General features: G+C 44.5%; 1 protein-coding gene across 10 annotated transcripts in view; it reads left to right on the forward strand.

The window, feature by feature from the left end:
- Nucleotides 1–21,450, forward strand: part of DNM1 (dynamin 1) — a 742,836-nt gene that overhangs the window by 365,437 nt on the left and 355,949 nt on the right. For all 10 annotated transcript variants that reach the window (XM_078646632.1, XM_078646628.1, XM_078646630.1 and 7 more), the window contains exon 8: nt 20,450–20,585. In XM_078646632.1, coding sequence (XP_078502758.1) covers nt 20,450–20,585 — 136 coding nt within the window. The remainder of the gene's footprint in view (nt 1–20,449; nt 20,586–21,450) is intronic.

Raw genomic sequence — 21,450 nt, forward strand, 5'->3', positions numbered from 1 at the left:
GGGCAATTAAAACCCACTTTGGTTGAAACGCCCTTCCTTCCCGAGTTTGGCCAGAATAAGAGTTTAGATTCCTAGATATCTGCCAGTGGCTGCCCTCTTGGGGGAAGGGCTGAGTTTAAAGCTAAAGCCGGGATCCGCCTCTAGGATTCCAGTAAGCATTGGACCCGACCCCGGTCTTAGTCTCACTTCAGTGTCTTTAACACTGACTGCTCACACGCCAAAGAAAACAAAAAAACATGGTTTGAAAGGATTAGAAGGTAAGTTTCTTTTTAGCTCAATCCACCATCAAGCGGGACAGTTGAAAAAAGGAGGCTCATCCCAAAACGAAATCACTGAACGTAAATTACTGTAAAACTGAGACATAATTAGATCTGCAAAATGTACACTCCTAATACAGCTCTGAGGCCATAGAGGTGGGTTACGGAACTTTTAAATTAGAAAATATAGAAGCTTTGTTTGTTGAAAGCTCAGTCTTGCCTCCTCCGACACTCACCCTCGTGAGCTTGCCTCTGTTCTGTGTCGTAAATGTAGAGGCTTTGTGTTTATTGAAGGCTCAGTCTTGACCCTCCGACACTCACCCTCATGAGCTTGCCTCTGTTCTGTGTCGTAAATGTAGAGGCTTTGTGTTTATTGAAGGCTCAGTCTTGCCTCCTCCCGCATTCAGCCCGACACCCTGACATCGGCTCTTGTGCTCCTCGATCTATCAGCCGCCTTTGATACGGTTGATCATGCTCTTACGACGACATCAGCTGAAAAAGCTGGGGGTGGATGGAATGGCCCTGACTCTGCTGTCCTCCTTCTTAACGGATCGGAGATCAACGGTGTCACTGGATGGTTTCAATTCAGCCCCTTATGTTCTACCATGTGGAGTTCCTCAGGGCAGTTCGTTGAGCCCTTCTTTGTTCAACATTTATGTCTCCGAACTGGCCCCACTGATTCGGGAATTTGGATTTAGTTTGACCTCATACGGCGATGACACCCAGATTGTGGTAGCTGCTCATAAACATCAAAGCTCTCCTTTTCAGCAGTTTCAAAACTGCATGAGTGCAATCAACAAATGGATGAGTACGCATTGCCTCAAACTTAATTCTGATAAAACTGAAGTTTTGATTTTTGGCAATATGCAGCCTACCTGGAGCATTCTGTGGTGGCCGGCAGAGACGGGGGCTCCTCCTAAACCCGTGACTAAAGTTAAGAACCTGGGGGCACTGTTCGACAATAGACTAACTTTTTGTCCACAGACGAATGCCATTGTATCAGCCTCATATTTTCTGATAAAGAGAATAAGGAAGATACTTCCTTATATCCCGGTGGATACTAGGAAAACAGTGGTCACATCTCTTATTCAATCCAAATTGGACTACTGCAATGGGCTGTATTTGAATGCCCAGAAGCAGTGTTTAAAGAAGCTTCAGATGGTGCAAAACTCTGCAGCACGTCAATTGTTCAATCTTCCCAGGCATAAAACTGTAGCCAATGAAATCCGTAATCTGCATTGGCTCCGGGTACCTCAGCGCATTAAATTCAAGGCGCTGTGTCTTGCCTATAAGGCTTTGAATCAGTCAGGTCCGGTTTTTCTTCAGAATCTTTTTGTGTGGTACCAACCAACTGGTCCTCTTCGGTCGAGAGGCGCAAGACTTTTGTCAGTGCCTAGAATTCGAACTTCACATTGGGGTGTCCATGGTTTTCACTACAGAACATCTAAACTCTGGAATTCTCTCCCACTCGAGCTTAGGAACGCCAGTTCCCTAACTGGCTTCAGGAGAAATTTGAAAACTTAGTTGTTCCAGGGCTAGATGTACAGCAGGGTTATTGTTGTCCTCAGCGCCAAGACACCATTTGGTATTCGTGCTCTTTTATAAATCTCATTAACATTAACCCTCTTGAGCTTGCCTTCATTCTGTGTCGTAAATGTAGAGGACCGATGTTGAAAGCTTAGTCTTGCCTCCTCCTGCACTCACTGTCTTGAGCTTGCCTCCATTCTGTGTCGTAAATGTAGAGGCTTTGTGTTTATTGAAAGGTCAGTCTTGCCTCCTCCGACACTCACCTCCTTCAGCTTACCTCCATTCTGTATCATAAATGTAGACACATGCTATGATTGTCCCATCCTAAATTGATAGGTTTTCTTGAAAAGCAGTCCAAGTTTCTTCTCATGTGAGCGGGGTATCCTAATGTTCGAGGCATGTGTGCTGTGGATACACATGCTTTGCATACTGCTGCCATCTAGTGTTGGGTCCGGATGTTTGCAAGTTGTTTTTCTTCGAAAAAGTCTTTTCAATTACAAGGTAAGGTGATTCCTCCTTTCGTTGATAGTGCGCATGGGCATCGACTCCATTGTTAGATTGTTTTTTTCCGCCATCGGGTTCAAATGTTTATTGCTGCACCCTGGTTCGAAACCATTCTTCGGGTTCCCCTCGGTGCGCAATCCACTTTACCCTTGACGGTATTGTTTCTTGCGCATTTCCCACTTCTCTGTGTGTCGATTCGATCAACGAAATCTCCAGTTTCGATTGGAAAGTTTTGTGGGCAGCCTTGAGGCCTAACTGCATTGGTCCATGTCTTCATCGATGGAACGGACTCCGTTCAAATTCTGTCCTTTGTGTGAAACCAAGTACCCCCGCATGAACTCACACAAGGTGTATAACTTGTTCTTGTCTCCAGAGCACAGAGAAGACTGCGGCGTGTGCAAATCGTTTAGGTCGAAGAAAAGTCTCAGTGATTGTCTAGCTTGACGTTTGGAGATGCAGCGCCAACACGTTGACGACACGCTGGATATCTTCGGTGAAGACTCCGAGCAAGATGACCTTGAGCCCACAGCGGTTGAGGAAGAACAGGCATTTCAAGTCCTCCCACTCCCAAAAAATCTAAGGCTTCGACACCACCTCTGCCTTCTGGCCAAGGTCGGCACCGAGACAATGTTTCTAAAGCTCCGCCTCTGGGCTTGCACCAAAATATGTCGTCAAACCGGGACCAAGTTGGCCGAAATCCACCTCGGATCAGAAACCTTCCAGTTCTAAGCACAAAGTTGGTGCGGAGCCGAAACCCTCCACGCCAAAAAAGAAACAGCCTTCCATCTCGGCCCCGAAACAGTAAGCGCTAAAAACCAAAGATGCACCTTCAGATCCGAAAATAGACATTGTACCATCTAAATCGGATCCCAAACAAAATAAACTATACATTAATCCTGATACAAGACATAGTCACGCCAAACTGCCTTCTAAGCAAAAGCTTCCTGATGATGACAGTCATTATAAAATCCCTTTGAAGAAGACAAATGTTGGTACCAGCCCTTTTCATCCACTACCACCATCTCCTTCACCCTCGTCTCCACTTTTAGATCCTTTGCACATCACACCTCACGACTATCCACTATCTCAACATGAGGGAGACACACACTTACCAAGGGATCCATGGACGGATTATACAATTGACCCTCTATTGGATAATGATCCAGACCGTTACCCTGCCAAGCTATCTCCACCTGATGAAATTTATCCTATCAAGAACATATTGCCAGGGCCGCACAATACCATGGGGCCGTACTCCACAAAGAATTTTTAGAAGAAGATTTTTTATTTGAGGCTCTAGGATCCACACACAGGTCAAGCCAAACACTCCCTATGCTCAAAGGAATGATGAGCACACAGATTACATTTTTAAAGACCCTGTACGTGCACGAATCCTCACTCCTAGAGTTGACAACCAATACAACCTTCTCCAACAGATGCGGTATTTGTTAAAGGCCAGTTACCCCTTGACTCCTTGGTAGTATCTAATGCTCACAAGCGAGCTAATTCCCAAACCTTGGGGACGCTCCTCCCAGAGATAAGGAATCAACTTATTGACGATTCTGGCAAATGCATAGCTGCTCAAGCTGCCAATCACTGACGTATTGCCAACACGCGGGGCCTTCTAGCCAGATACGATAGGGCACACTGGGATGAAATAGAGCAATTGCTAATATATTAACCAGATGAGCATAAAGCTAAAGCCCAAGACTTGGTTCAGGAAGGAAAAATTAATTTCCAACTCTTCCATAAGGTGTGCTCTAGATGCTGCTGACACCGCAGCTAGAAGGCACAACACTAGCGTCCTACTAAGAAGGCATGCTTGGTTAGGGCTCTCCGGTTTTAAGCCTGAAGTTCAACAATTTATTTTAAATGCACCTTTTGACAAAGAACATCTTTTTGGCCCTAAAGTAGATCAAGCGCTTGAGAAAATGAAAAAGGACACTGGCGTAGCAAAATCCATGGGAGCGCCTGAGTCTCCTTCAAACAGGGGCTCCTTTCGGTGCTCCTTTTATCGGGGAGGGTCCAAGTCACACCCTCAGAACAAAACACTTCCTTGTACAAAGGTAACAACCAATCCACCTCCTTGAGAGGCTTTTTTAGAGGAGGGTATAGAGGAAACAACTCTAGGGCAGAGGTAGGGGCCCCACACCCTGTAACTCCCCTTCCCCTAATAAACAGTGATTTCCCCACGCTTCCCTCTGAATATTCCACACCTGTCGGGGGAAGACTTCAACAATTTACCCCCATTTGGCAATTGGTAGCTGACAAATGGGTTTTTGGAATTATCCAACATGGTTATTTCCTGGAGCTTGCCACTAATCCTCCAAATATTACACCTCGCTCTCACAAATTGTCACATGACCACTTGCTGTTGCTCAAACTAAAAGTGCAATCTCTCTTACTAAAAGGAGCCACAGAACCAGTTCCACTTCAGTACCAAGGTTCAGGGGTTTACTCTCTCTACGCTCAGATTCCCCAAAAGGACGTCTCCTTAAGACCTATTCTGCATCTCAGAGAGTTGAACCAGTACATGCTGTCAGAGCACTTACACATGGTGACCCTTGAACAGGTACTTCCACTTTTACAGTACAGTGACTTTATGTCTACTCTCGACTTAAGACACATATTTTCACATTGCAATTCATCCAGCTCATCACGAATACCTCAGATTTCTGATAGCAGGCAAACATTACCAGTTCAAAGTACTTCTGTTCGGTGTCACATCTGCTCCCAGAGTATTTACCAAATGTCTGGCAGTAGTAGTAGCTCATCTCAGAAGACAACTTATTCACATCTTCCCCTACCTAAACAACTGGCTCATAAAAGCCTAGCACTTATTAAAGTTGTCTGCAACACACTCAGACTACAATAAACCTATTTCATCAATTGGGCTTCACAGTCAATGCACAGAAACTCACCTGTGTCCTTCGGAGATGCAGTCTTATCTAGGGGTCACTATCGACACTAGCCTCTCCCAATCTAGCCAGAATTCACAACATTCAGGCTATGATACTACTGTTTCAACCCAACCAGACATTACCAGCCAGAGTTTTCATGCAGCTGCTTGGCATGATGACATCTTGCATCACAATCGTACCCCATGCACAGCTTTACATGCGTCCCCTACAAGAGTACTTGGCACGTTAGTGGAATCAGTCGTAGAGTCAATTAACCGACCTAGTGTTTAGACGGCCGCACCCACCGCCCTCTGAAGCGGTGGAACCCACAAAATGTATCAAAATGACAGCCCTTCATAGACCCTATACCACAGATCTTGCTAACAGCAGACCCATCCCTCACCAGTTGGGGTGCCCATCTGCAAGATTACACAATCCAGGGTCTGTGGGGTGAAAATCACAAAAGTCTCCACATCAACTACCTAGAACTTCTGCCGGTGTTCCTAGCACTCAAAGCTTTTCAAACTCACCTCATAGGCAAAGCTGTCTAGTGCACACAGACAACATGACAGCAATGTACAAAAACAGGGAGGGACATACTCTCACCAACTGTCACGCATCTCTCAAAACATTTGGAACTGGACAATACATCACAGGATCTATTTCCTGGCAGAACACCTTCCAGGAGTAAACAATCAGATTGACGACCTCCTCAGCAGAAAGAGGCAGCAAATTCATGAGTGGGAACTTAATCCACAAGTTCTCCATCAGTACTTTCAACAATGGGAATTTCCACAAATAGACCTGTTTGACACAGTACACAATGCAAAATGTCCAAAATTCACATCCAGGTTCCCACACCCTCTATCCAAAGGCAATGCCCTATGGATGAAATGGTCAGGGATGTTTGCCTACACTTTTCCACCTCTCCCACCACTTTCATCAATGGTTCAGAAGCTCAGGCAAACATCCCTCCCCCTTTTCCTAGTGGTCCCCACATGGGCTAGTCAACCTTGGTACACCATCCGGTTAGAACGGTCAGCGGTTACACATCAAAAAGTACATTTCACTTCCTGTCTCCTCACTAAGAGTCATGGAGAAATCAGACATCCAAATCCCAAGGAACTCAACCTAGCGATTTGGCTCCTGAAGTCATAGAGTTTGGTTATTTAAATCTACCACCACAATGTATGACTATTTTGAAAGATGCAAGAAAGCCTACTAACAGAGCTTGCCATGCAGCAAAGTGGAAAAGAATTGTTGTCTATTGTAATAACAAGAGCAAACCTCTAGACGCTGCTGTACAAAACATTATCTGTTCCCTGTTGCACTTGCAGCAAACTGGCCCAGCTTACACATCTGTTCCTTTACACCTTTCAGAGGTAGCTGCATATCTGCAAAACAGACATTCATCTCTATTCAAAATCCTTGTTATCAAAGCTTTCATGGAAGGCTTGAAAAAATCATTACCACCAAGAGTTTCACCCGCACCAGTGTGGAATCTTAACATTGTCCTTACAAGACTTATGGGTCCACCTTTTGAACCCTTACATAATTGCCCTCTACAGTTTCTTTCATGGAAAGTTGCTTTCCTCATTGTCATTACATCACTGAGGAGAGTTGGTGAGCTACAGGAATTGACCTTAGAAGAACCATTCTTTCAACTCCACAAAGATAGTTGTTCTTCTAACCAATCCAAACTTTCTTTTCAAAGTGGTTACTGCTTTTCATATTAACCAATCAGTTGAGTTAACTGTGTTCTTTCCTCAATCTGATTCAGTAGCAGAACGAGCACTCCACATGCTCGACGTTAGAAAAGCCTTATTGTACTACATAGGAAGGACCGAGTATTTTTGCAGAACAATTCTTTGTTGCATTTGCTCCACCTCACAAAGGCAATCCCATCTCTAAATCCGGCATTTCAAGATAGATTGTTAAATGCATTGAAACATGCTATTCAAAAGCAAAGAGAACTTTATCCATACCCCCAGAGTGCATTCTTCACACAAAATAGGGGCTACTATGGCCATCTTAGGCAACATTCATCTAGCTGACATCTGTAAAGCAGCTGCATGGTCTACAACACACACATTTACAAAACACTATTCTGTGGACGTATTAGCACGACAACTGGCTAATTTAGGCCAAGCAGTACTTTAGACACTATTTCAGACAACTACAACACCTACAGCTTAGCCACCGATTGGGGAGCATACTGCTTTATAGTCTATGCAAAGCATGTGTATCTACAGCATGCATGCCTCAAACGGATTACCCTCTTGCGGGAAAACAGTCTAACAATGGAGTTGATGCCCATGCGCACTATCACCGAAAGGAGGAGTCACCTTACCTTGTGACTGGAAAGACTTCTTTGAAGAAAAACAACTTGTAAACATCCGGACCCAACACTAAAAGGCAGGTGTGTGGAAAGCATGTGAATCTACTGCTCTGCATGCCAAGAACAGATACTTTCTGGGTAAGTAACATTATCCTCCCTCTGTGTTCCAGTTTCAGACAAAGGCAACTTGATGCCTTCCACTTCATTTTGCTGAAAACATCTGTATGGTTTTGTAAAAGCCTACTTAGTCCCCAGTTTTCCACAAGATATCTGGGGAGATGATAGTCAATCCTTGATATAGGATTTTCAGTGACCTGTATTTTTTAGATATTATATATGCTTACAAATTGTGCAGTAAAATCACCAATTTTTCCAACAACTATTCTCCTTCCAACGCATAAAAATAACCATAACTAGACATGCAAAAAGGGTACATTCCAACTATGTCATGATAACTCTTCCACATTCTACTGTGTTGTAAGACACCATTTACACACCATATAATTTTCTCTTTGAGGAAACACTCTTCAAAGAGAAAAGCACCCCTTTTCCTTTGATGGACTGGGCAACTGGTTAGAACATTTTAATTCCCATTTGCTTTTGAGTATGAGGTTACCATGTTCCTCCTCACTTGGACATGGAGCGAGTCTCCCTCCTGGTGCACACTCATGCTTTGTCTGACTAGAAGATATTTTTTTGTGCCCCCTTTGAAGACTATACAGAAAAGGGGGTGGTGATGAACAGAGTGTCTGAATTAAGCAGACCACTCTTACCCAGTCCAAAGATCAGGGCTTGATCCATCACCGTTATTTATCTCACTGCACCATCCCAGCTCAGAACCTGGCTATATGCAAATTAGTCTGTCCCTGGCCCAGTGCATCATGGGAACAGGGCAGACCAAACTACCAAGCCAATTCTTCACCAGAAAGGAGACAAGCTACCGGGGACCGGTTTCTGGCATTTCAGCCTCTTCGGCCCGGCTTGCTTGAATCCTGATGGAGCAGTGAGAAAGGGACTCATGTCTGAGTATACCCTGCCACACCTATAGTGGCCAAAAACGATACAGAAAAGGGGGTGGTGATGAACAGAGTGTCTGAATTAAGCAGACCACTCTTACCCAGTCCAAAGATCAGGGCTTGATCCATCACTGTTATTTATCTCACTGCCCCATCCCAGCTCAGAACCTGGCTATATGCAAATTAGTCTGTCCCTGGCCCAGTGCATCATGGGAACAGGGCAGACCAAACTACCAAGCCAATTCTTCACCAGAAAGGAGACAAGCTACCGGGGACCGGTTTCTGGCATTTCAGCCTCTTCGGCCCGGCTTGCTTGAATCCTGATGGAGCAGTGAGAAAGGGACTCATGTCTGAGTATACCCTGCCACACCTATAGTGGCCAAAAACGATACAGAAAAGGGGGTGGTGATGAACAGAGTGTCTGAATTAAGCAGACCACTCTTACCCAGTCCAAAGATCAGGGCTTGATCCATCACCGTTATTTATCTCACTGCCCCATCCCAGCTCAGAACCTGGCTATATGCAAATTAGTCTGTCCCTGGCCCAGTGCATCATGGGAACAGGGCAGCCCAAACTACCAAGCCAATTCTTCACCAGAAAGGAGACAAGCTACCGGGGACCGGTTTCTGGCATTTCAGCCTCTTCGGCCCGGCTTGCTTGAATCCTGATGGAGCAGTGAGAAAGGGACTCATGTCTGAGTATACCCTGCCACACCTATAGTGGCCAAAAACGATACAGAAAAGGGGGTGGTGATGAACAGAGTGTCTGAATTAAGCAGACCACTCTTACCCAGTCCAAAGATCAGGGCTTGATCCATCACCGTTATTTATCTCACTGCCCCATCCCAGCTCAGAACCTGGCTATATGCAAATTAGTCTGTCCCTGGCCCAGTGCATCATGGGAACAGGGCAGACCAAACTACCAAGCCAATTCTTCACCAGAAAGGAGACAAGCTACCGGGGACCGGTTTCTGGCATTTCAGCCTCTTCGGCCCGGCTTGCTTGAATCCTGATGGAGCAGTGAGAAAGGGCCTCATGTCTGAGTATACCCTGCCACACCTATAGTGGCCAAAAACGATACAGAAAAGGGGGTGGTGATGAACAGAGTGTCTGAATTAAGCAGACCACTCTTACCCAGTCCAAAGATCAGGGCTTGATCCATCACCGTTATTTATCTCACTGCCCCATCCCAGCTCAGAACCTGGCTATATGCAAATTAGTCTGTCCCTGGCCCAGTGCATCATGGGAACAGGGCAGACCAAACTACCAAGCCAATTCTTCACCAGAAAGGAGACAAGCTACCGGGGACCGGTTTCTGGCATTTCAGCCTCTTCGGCCCGGCTTGCTTGAATCCTGATGGAGCAGTGAGAAAGGGACTCATGTCTGAGTATACCCTGCCACACCTATAGTGGCCAAAAACGATACAGAAAAGGAGTACTCTGCTCAATTCAGAGACTCTGTCCATCACCACCCCTTGTTGTAAATAATTTTGTCCACCCTCAGCGTGGAAGGGTATACTCAGATGTGAGTCCCTTGCTCATTGCACCATCAGGATTCAAGCAAGCCGGGCCGAAGACGCCTGAAATGGCAGAAACCGGTCCCCGGAAGCTTGTAAGAATTGGCTTTTGTAGTCTGGTCTGCCCTGTTCCCATGATGCACTGGGCCAGGGACAGACTAATTTGCATACAGCCAGGTTCTGAAACTGGGATGGTGCAATGAGCTAAAAAACGGTGTTGGATCTAGCCCTGATCTCTTGACTGGGTGAGAGTACTCTGCTCAATTCAGAGACTCTGTCCATCACCACCCCTTGTTGTAAACCCTTTGAAGACTGACATTCTATGTCCTGTTTCAACAGCTACTGTTACATGCTGTGTATCCTTTCTTCCAATGTACAATTTATCTCTCGGTCTGTCTTCTGGGTACAATTTCCATGCATTCTAGCTGCATGCTCCATATGTCTGATACATGTTCTGTGTATTTGGTGCACACTTCTTTTTCTTTTATAAGGTACCAAACCAATTCTCTCACTCATTTCCTTACTCCCTTCATTCTCCAGTATTGGGGTATCTTTTCACATGTTTGAATCATTCCCCGTCGTCGAAGTGGGAGTCCCACGGTATGTAGTAAGCAGTATGTATTAATATAAAAGGCTGTAAAGAGAATGCAATGTTCAGCTTAATAGCCTATGTCTTTTTAAAAAAGGACTAAAGTTGAACAATGACCAATCGGGCAACAGCAGCCTTTAGAACGCTCCCAACAGAGGCATCTTCCCTCAGCTTTTCACCGCACGTCGTGTTTGAGGAAGTCTCCCTGAGCCCTGCTCGGTTCTTCAGACTTGGTGACTTTCAAATGATCTTTTCTCTATCCATTATGTCAGAACTGGTCAAGAAAAGACTTTTCAGACCATATCCACCTGTGCTAGGAAAAGGCTTCATGCTGAAGATCCTCATAAGGACCAAATTTATTGCCTTTATCCTTCCACCAAGGTGATACATTTCAAAATGTGCAGAACTTTTTCTACCAAAACCCTCAAGGACCATGAGGGAAGACTTCTATTATGGTTACAAAAACTTAAAACTAAGATTGCCGTAATTTCTTAGGAGGAAATTAGTGAGTGCTCAATCTCCCCACAGACTTCCAAAAAGAGGTATAGGTCTCATGAATCCTCTCAGAAAAGTAAGAAAGCTTTTAAAAAGACCCACCATGGATCTACTCAATGCTTCTCCCATGAGAAAATCTGAGAAAAGGCTTCCTCAGACTCTTAATCTGAGCCTTCTACTCCTACAGCCCTTCCATTGAAACCTAGATCTTCCTCTGATCCGGTTTAAAAAAAGACCAAGTTCACCGAAAAAGGTCGTCGACAGAATCAACGTCTTTGAAACTATCGTTGACAGCACCTAAAAGCAAACCTTCGGTGACAACGAGCTGTCCATCAACACTTTCTCTGTCAACGTACATCCTGTTGACGACTGTCTTTGTCTCGATGAAGACTACTTCATTGATGACGACCACTCCGTCGACCGTGATGTTATCGAAGACTATGCCAATGCCGTCGACCACTGCATTGGTGTCAGTACCACTGTCAATGATAACCTCGTAGATCGAAATAGTCTTCCTTCTCGTCGGCGAAGAACAAACAAAAGAAACCATCAGCGTTACTTTTGCCTGCACCATTGGTGCTAGTGTCAGCGAGCATTTTATCATCTCCAGAAAGCCTTTGGCCTGAATACAGATCTCCTGGTAAGGTGTCACCACTTCCACCCAGCTACTTGTTGGATCTTCAGGAGTCAGAGGACGATGACCAAGAAATATTTGGTTCAGCCCACAGCCCCTCGGAAGAGGATTATTATCAGCTCATGCACCAGGCACGGTCTAGGTGCCAGCAGCTCTGGTGCAAGACCTCCAAAGCATGATTCAGGACTATTACAAGTGATTTCCAACACCAGCTCAAGCGCAATAACCACCTGTAGTCGTACCTACGCCTGCACCTAAATCACTGGACCATATCCCTCCTCCACCTACACCAAGAATGATGTCACAATCCCGCATCACCATGTCTCTTTGGGAAGATCCAGCTACAACAGACGATTGTGATGTGACCATGATGCAGATAGAGAAGTAGGCGAAATACCAGACAATCAAACCATTACCAATGAATGGGATGACTACCTCATTCCTCCACCTTCTCCTCCAGCTCCACAACCAGTGGATTCTTCACTGGAAGATATTGGGGGTTTTCACCCGCTAACGGAGAGAGCGGACAAGCGTTTCCAGCTTTCCATTACTGTTAAACAATCGGGCTGTTTTCTGTACGATTTCTAAGAGCACTCCAGAAAAACAGAGCAATACCAATTGTGGATTATATCTGGGAGGAAGGCTTAAAGATGCAAGCGACCGTCACTGCCGTTCTTCCTAGGATAGATCAAAAATATAAAGCGCCAGAGGACTCGCCTACCTGTTTGATTGGTCAATCAGGACCTGATTTGGACATTGTTCAAGCTGTACAGCACAGGTCTAAGAATCCTTCTACTCCAATCACTTCTCCGCTTGACAAGGAGGGCAGGCGATTCGATAATATTGGGAACCAATTTTCAGTAATGTCATGGCCAACTATCTGAGCCGCAAACTCTGGCCTTTCTCGGGCGACATGATCGCCAAATGTGGTCAGACATTGCCACATATTTCAGCTTCTTACCGAAAGACAAAAAACCAGAAGGCACTCACATTTTACAGGAAAGCAAAAAGGCAGCATCTGAAATTGACTGTGCAATGGTTATTCCATCCATAGGCTTCCGGCAGTTAGCGGGATCTGCTTCAATGCTAGAGTTACCTAAAGGCCACATCATTCCGACCAGAGGTTCAGACTAAGATCCTTGATATGCCTTGGCAGTTCGGTCTGGACTGTTCCCATGAGGCAGAGGGTCAAGACTGATTTGCATATGGCTGGGTCTAAAGTGGGGTGGCATGGTGAGCAAAAGAACAATGTATTTAACCCAGATCTACTGACTGGGGGTGGATGTTTGATTTCCTCTGCATTCCGTCCATCATTTGTTTGTCTTTTACTTTCCCATCCATCCCAGGCATCGCAAATTCCTCAGATTCACAATAGTCGGTACTCATTACCAGTTCAAGATGCATCCCCTTTGAGCTCCGATCTGCTCCACGGATATTTACGAAATGTCTCACCCCAGTGGTGGCTCACCTGCGGCAAGAAGGCCTTTAAGTTTTCCCCTACCTCGACGACTGGTTGATAAAGGCTCTATGTATTCAGCTGGCGTCAAAGAGAACCTCCACGTTTCTTCACCGTTTTCAAACCCTGGGACTCGCAGTCAACTTTCAGAAGTCTCTCTTTTTGCCTTCAATGAGAATAACCTATCTCGGAGCAACTTTAGACACTTTGCTCGTCAAAGCATTCTTGTCCACAGACAGCAAACATAAACTCTTCATTCTGGCTCGCTGGGCTTCAGTTCGCCTGATCAAATCTATTTCAATTTGATGACATCATCCAGATCACACCTGACCTGAAAGCAGCTCCTCCCTAGTGGACAAACTCCAGCAATCTCTCTGCAGGATTAACATTCCTTCCCCCCCTTTTGGAATATGTCATTACGACAGACGCTTCTCTACAAGGTTGGAGAGCTCACTTGCAAGAGCCACAAATTCAGGGCAAGTAGACTCCATAGCAGTTCCAAAATGCATTTCAAGTTCCTTGAGCTCAGAACAATCTCACTGTCTCTTGAAGCTTTCTTGCTGAAGATTCAAGGGTCCTCAGTGTTAATGCATACTCGTTGTGTTGTCTGTTCTTATTATCTCAACAAACAGGGAAGTACAAGATCCAATATTCTACCTCAAGAAGCTCATACTGTCCGGCAATGGGCACTACCTCATCAATTGACCATAAAGGCAGAACATCTCCCAGGAGCACAACTCTTTAGTAAACACACTTTTACCGCAACCTCGCATAGCTGGGTCACCTACCCAGGATTGGTCATGGATCCCGTTAACCCTTAACCTAAAGTATTCCTAAAAAAAACGATCAACCATCCCAATACAAACGGTTCAAACATGCAACCAAGGATAGGTTCAAAATGGCTAAAATAGGCATTTGCAGTTGGAACATCCATGGATTTAGTAGTATGGACCAAGACAGTGAGACACAACTGTTCTTTCAAAAATATGACATCCTTTTACTACAAGAGACCTGGAACCTGGTATCCCCCGCCATTCCCGGCTTTACTGAACACCATATCCTTGCCGAGAGAACGTCCAAGTTCGGGCACCCTAGTGGAGGGCTATCCACATACATCTCGCAGAAATTTAATTGGGAGATGGAAAATCAGGACGTGGGACTAAGCTGGGTTCAGGTAACAAAGATCTCCATAAAACCCGTGTTCCAACTGCTATTAATAAATATTTACATCCACCCCGATCGTACCAAAAAAAAGAGAAATTGGCCACTCTTATCAAACTCATAAAAACACTTCAGAAATCAAACACTCAATGTCTGCTGATATTATCAGGCGACTTTAATCTCAACCTAAATCATGAAGATTCGTATACTTGTATCCCAAGGCAAAAATCCCGGGTAGAGATTAATCTATTCACCCCAAGACAACTCACAATGCTGGGATTAACAATTCTAAAACCCGCAAGATCAGGTACATCTTCATCAGTACCCACGTACAGGAGTGGTAAGGCATCGTCAACCATTGACTTCACTTTAATAAGTAACAACTTGCTTGATTCAGTGGAGGGCTATGAAATAGCAACACGAACCGAAAGTGATCACTTTCCCCAAATTAGATGGATCAATATAGGGGTGTTGGAGTCTACACAGCTAACTCTCCTCTCTCATCAGCCAGAGAAGTTCAATCTACGAAGATTGCGATGGAGGGGCAGCGGAACGAAAGCCATCTACGAAACTGCAAGTAACTTATTTTCAAAATATGAACATGAGCAAAATGAAGATCAGGTTTCAACTTGGGAACATCTGCTAGAGAATTTGTCCCTTAAACATTTGGTTACCCTCGCTCCGCATCATGGCCCGTTAGTCCTGCGGGAATCGTGGTTTAACAACAAATTAAGACCGGAAAAGAGAAATATTGCCCGGGAGCAACGGAAGGCAATAAGGAACAACAACCAGGGCTCCATGTCAAACCACCTTCTCGTTAGGAGTATGAGAACAAATTATCGTAAAATGGTGTGGAAAGCAAAGACCAAACACAAGGAAGAGACGTGGGTAAAATTGATAGCAGCTAGTAAAAAGCGAAACACGAGGGACTTTTGGGGCATCATTAATAAATTAAATAACGCTGATGCAACGTGTCAGGACCCCGGCATTAGCAAACAAAGCTGGGAAGCCCATGTAAAAAATCTCTACTTAAAAAGGGAATCTTTTCCTCCCGAAAAACATCATCGTTCTAACTCAATCACGAAATCAAGTTACTTGAAAGGAGCGTCAGACAAGTTAACATGCCTCACTGACATAGGTAGGATCAATAATCTTACGATACAGCCGGAATTATTCTCCAGCGACAGAGTCAAAAGGCTCATTAACAATCTTAAAACTGAAGGGGCACCGGGACCCAATGGCCTCCCCAACGCAGTATTCAAATACAATGAGGATTTCTGGGCACACCACCTCTTCGCCCTGTTTAACCAAGTCTTTGCCTGTAAGCGGCAGCCCCCATCGTGGAAAGGAAACATCATCCACCCGATTTTTAAAAAGGGAGACAGGAGATCACCACGGAACTATCGGCTGATATCTCTAATAGATGTGGAAGCCAAATTATACGCCTCTTGCATTTTGGAGGAGATTCAGGAATGGGTGGATAATAACAAACTAATCCCCAGCTATCAAACAGGCTTCAGAAAAGGGATGGGGACTATAACAAACCTTACAGTCCTAGCCCTCCTGATGGAAAGAGCCAAAATGAAGAACAATCGGTTATATGGCTGCTTTATCGACATTAGAGCTGCTTTTGATCGAGTCAGTAGGGGGAGACTTTGGGAAAAACTCAAGGAGTGGGGGCTGTCAAAAACCCTTCTTAACGCAGTCATGCTCCTCTACACTGACACTTGGGCAAGGGTTAAGCAAGGTCAGGGTTCAAGCCTAACGTCCAAAATTCCAACTGCGGACGGATTAAAGCAGGGCTGCGTCCTGGCCCCATGTTTATTTAATTTATGCCTTGCAGACCTAGGAAAAAACCTCGGTCAAATTGTAAGCCATGCACCCAAACTTGGTAACACCTCAATGCCAATCATCCAGTTTGCAGATGACATTGTCCTCCTCAGCAGAACCCCAATTGGGCTGCAAAGGCTGATAAATGCTCTACAATTCTACCTAGACGAAGAACACCTGGAATTGAATAGAGAAAAGACAAAAGTAGAACGTCTTATGGAGCGTAAGCCTATCAAATTTAGTTGGACATCTAACCACCTTGCAATAGAGGAACAACCATATTACCGGTATCTGGGGGTTACCCTTGGACAACTCTAAAAAAGAACACTCTACGGTGCTAAAAGCCAAGTCCCAGACGTTAATTTATGGATACAGGCAACTCTTGCAAAAACTGGGTGGCCCAAACTACACCCACCTTTTAAAAGTAATGGCCGCTCAGATTTTACCTACTTTATCGTACAGTCTGGTTACATGGCTTGGAGGGGAGGCCGGTTTATTAAACAACTTGCAAAATAAAATTTACAAAGATGTATTTAAATTACCCAAATGCTCCTCACCAGCCCAGGTGCGTTTAGAATTTGGACTCCAAAATCAAATCTTTCGGTCCAAGTCAAGATTCGTAAAATTTTGCCACAAACTTCGTGCTGCCGACTTAGACTCTTTAAAAAATCTCTGTTGGCAAGTAATCAATTGTGAATCCACCCAGCCCTGGTCCCTTCACTTGCACACTTGCCTTATGGAGCTCGAACTGCTAGAAGCATGGAACAGAAAAATTGATCAAGCCAGTTTCTGCAAAATTACTAATTCCATTGCCAAAAGGAAGTAATTACTGGAAGATAAACAAACATTGATGCATCAACGTCATGCCTAGACAGTTATTTCTTCCTATTCACTTCAACAACCCCAGGCATACTTGGCAACCCATTTTAGCCAATATTTAAAAAAGACCCTCATTGACTTCCGTATGGGCCTTCACGAATCCAAGGATTTAAAACCTTCCTGGAAACCCCAAGATGATTGCCTAAAATGGATATCAAAATGAATCTCTAATTCATTTGTTTTGTGTGTGCCCAGCCCTCATGGTATCTAGAAAACAGTTCTTACGGGACATACTGAACAAATTGAACATAAGAACATGTCGGCAGGCCGTTATTACCTGGCTGGGAGGTTCATCCCCAATTCTGACTTGTCGGGGACTTAAATTTATGATCGAGATGAGAAAGCAGCTACAGGTCTGTTAGCGATCATCCAATATACTGTCGGAGGCCCACCCATCCAGGCTGGTGCTACCACATTCACTTTACAAATCCCTACGATGCTAGTGGGGGGACCAGAGAGTTTTAAGTTTTAATCCTTTTAACGTTATTTGTTATGTGAATATAGGTTAAATTTACCTTTCTTATTGTAAGGATTTTTATTAATTCAACAATAAAATATTGAATGAATGATCTCTTTAGTAAATATTTTGAGCAGCACGACCCAAGTTGTCACGAAAGGGAACTGAACCAAATAACTGGTCCTAGATGCCATATTTCAATGATTGGCAAGCCCAAACTGGATCTTGTTGCATCCAAAAAGAACAAGAAATCCCGGTTTTACGCCAGCAGGTACTTTTATACAGGGTCGTGGCAATGCCCTTTCGATGCAATGGTCTGGACTTTAAGCCTAGGTTTTTCACCCGATGGCACTTATTCCCAGGTTTCTCAGGATAATGAAAAAGGAGCGATGCTGGTTAATACGCATCGTTCCACAATGGACCAGACAGCACTGGTTTACGGAGCTACTCATGTTGTCGGAAGAGAACCACATTCAACTCAAGCCCCAGGTAGACTTGTCGATGAACAACAAGCAGGTCCTTCATCCAGTCCCGATTTCTCTGGAATAGCTAGGTGTTGGAGCTCATGGTGCTCAGGAGCCAGGCTAATAAATGCAGAGGATTGTAAGAATATTCTTGTGAAGGCCAGAGCTGAGTCCACGAACAAAACACATCTCAAATGGAAATGATGTTGTCTTTGATGCAAGAAATCTAACGCTCAGCCTATGACTTCTCAGCCCGAACAAGTGTTGCCATATTTGCTATCTCCAGCCAAATCCAGTCTAGCGAATTCCTCTGTAAAGGTGAATCTTGCTGCTATTTCCAGGTCCAGGCCTTAAAGGACTCTGTAGAGCATATTCTCCAATAAAGCCATTGCCACCTGTATGGCAGCTTAATATCGTACTATCCCAACTCATCAAATGTTCTCTTGAGCCTATCCATAGGACTGAAATGAAGTTCCTTATTAGGAAAGTGCAACTGCTTCTGGCTCTCACTTCCACTAGAAGAGTAAGCGAACTCCAAGCATTCACTATTAAGAATCTTTCCTACAATTCAAGGACAACATGGTAATTCTTTGGACTAATCCCAGTTTCATACCCAAGTTTTCTACCGATTTGTTTCATCTCAATCAACCGGTTCTTCTAAAGACTTTCTTTCCCAATCCTCAAACGCTAGTCGAAACAAGTCTTCATACTCTTGATGTCAAGAGATGTCTGAAATTTTACTTATATCGCACTAAGTATTTTTGTACTACTGGTCAACTTTTTATAGCCTATGTCAACAATAATAAAAGTGGGCCAGTGTCCAAAGCAAGATGGATTTCCACAGCCATTCAGTTCTGTCATTCTAAGGCAGACAGGCTCTAACACAAAAGATAGAAGCACACTCTTCGAGAGCAGTTTCGACAATGGTGGTTTTGTTTGCGTGAGTGCCCATCGAAGGTATATACAGTACTGCACACTGGAAGAGTCAGCACACTTTTACCCAGCTCTATTTTCTGGATTTGGTGAACACCACTGATACAGCCGTGGGTCAGGCGATACTTTGGCATCTTTTCCAATAAGGTGAGCCTGTTACCATAAAATGTATAATATTGTACCCACCATCTGCTGTCATAATAATATATTATTTTATTGTTAATATGTTGCACTGCTAACTATTCTGATTCAAGCATGTGAATCTTTGAAAGATACCCCAAAACTGGAGAAGGAACTTGTTACTTACCTGTAACACCCATTCTCCAGTATTGGTATCTTTCATAGATTCACATGCGACCTTCCCTCATTCCCTCAGAGGCTCTCCTTCTTGGCCAGTGAGGTCTATCCCACAAGTGCTTGGGAAATCTGAGGAAAGATTCCTTTTTTGGGAGTAGTCTAAGGCTGTTGTTGACTGATTGGTCATTGTTCAACTTTGGTCCTTTTTTAAAAGGGACATCGATAGGCTGTTAAGCCGAACCTTGCATTCCCTTTGCAGCCTAATATATCAATACATACTGCTTACTGTATAGTGTGGGACTCCAGTAAAACAGGATGTTCCCTTGGGTGTGGATAGATGAAGTGAGCCAAAGGGTCATGAGAAAATAATTACAAATTACAAATTAAGTCAAGAATTCTTACAATTTATTGAGAATACAAAAAGTTTTTTTTTAAAACGAAGAGTGGACCAGAAGGATCCCACTCCACACAACTAAAACCATAAAAAAGTTTTTACATTCAATATTGGCCAGCAAGATTGAAACACAAAAGACAGAAAGGACTGTAAGACATAGAATAATGCAATACTGATTGTATATTCGGACCCGTTTGTAAACACCTAAGCTATGTACACCGTAATTTTGTCTATCAGCAAAAGATGTCGAGATCATGAATTATACTTGGTGTAGCGTCGACGCGTTAGTGTGGGACTCCTACGTCGACGAATCTATGAGAGATACCAATACTGGAGAACAACAGTTACAGATAAGTAACAAGTTCTTTCCGGCGACACACCTTTTGCCCTCTCTCTGAAGAGCACTCAGCCCGTCCCTCTATCCACGTCCTGTTTCTTCACACACACTCCGTCCCTCTGTCCTGGCACACACTTCATGCTTTCTTCTGGTTCACAACACGTACTGTAGCTCTGGGTTCTCATCCCGTTCCTTCTCTCTACACATATATGAAACTTCATGCAGTCTCTCCTGACATTCGCCTTCCATCCTCTGTTTTCACACAAACCCTCCCTCACTCTCTTCTGACACACACATGCTTTCCTCGTACCTAAAAGACACTCCTTCGTCCCTCATGTCAAATTATTTTAATTTTCTTTTCTCCTGCTGCTCTGACTCCTTTTCCTCTCTCGTGATGCACAGTCTGCCTTTTCTTCCACCGTGTATAAGTGCTGTCTCTGACTGTGGTCTGTGTCATTCTCTTTAGGATGGTCCAACAGTTCGCCGTAGACTTTGAGAAACGAATAGAGGGCTCCGGAGATCAGATCGATACGTATGAATTGTCTGGTGGTGCCCGGATCAATCGGATCTTCCATGAGCGTTTTCCATTTGAACTGGTGAAGGTTAGTTGGATGTGTCTGCCTCACCCATGCTATCATCCTGCATTGATTCATCATCCCTGCACTTTCACCTCTCTCTCTCTGATCCCTTGTACCTCCTGTCAGTTCTCTCTCTCTCCCTTCCCTCATCTTCTCTTCCCTCTGGTTCTCCAGAAGTGAATGTGAACAGTCAACCCCACGGCAGACACCACATCAACATTAGATGGGTTCATCCTGGACACAGACTTCTTCAAAGTGCACATCATCACTAGGAACACAAACATCAGCATGGTTCTAAAGAAGGTGAAGCCTTTCCTCACTGAAACCAACTTCAGAAGAGTCCAAGCTCTGCTCCTACCTGGAAGGAGACCTTGTCCTCCACTATCCCTGACCTCCCAGCATCTCACTGGAACCCTGAAACACATTCTATCGAAGGCCTGAAACTGTTTGCCTCTATGCATCACTCCAACTCAACGCTGGCATCCCCTATGAGCCCACCTCTGTAAGACCAACAGTATTGCCTACTTAATGGCAGGCAACAGCACCCCTGCATTCCTCGAAGTGAACCACAGCAGCCAACCAGCTACACCAGCAGCTAAAACATCTCTGGAATGGACACAAAAGACTAAACTGCAAAAAAGAGAAAACCATAAGACAGTGCTTCTCTCTATTGCCCAAGGATCTGGTACAGCACCCTTCAACATGAGAAATGCTGTGTCCCTTACGCAAATCAGAAATCCCCGCAGATTCAGGCCTTCGGCGAACTTTACAGCGCTTCACTTTAGAGACAGCCATGTAGAGCGCCATGGCATAAACTGTATACTTTCTTGAATCATACCCTGAACTCTTCCCCTCCTCTTCATTTCTCTTGCCTTTACTTCCTTCCCCT

Source organism: Lissotriton helveticus, chromosome 5_2 (assembly GCF_964261635.1).
Source record: "Lissotriton helveticus chromosome 5_2, aLisHel1.1, whole genome shotgun sequence".
NCBI classification, from domain to species: domain Eukaryota; kingdom Metazoa; phylum Chordata; class Amphibia; order Caudata; family Salamandridae; genus Lissotriton; species Lissotriton helveticus.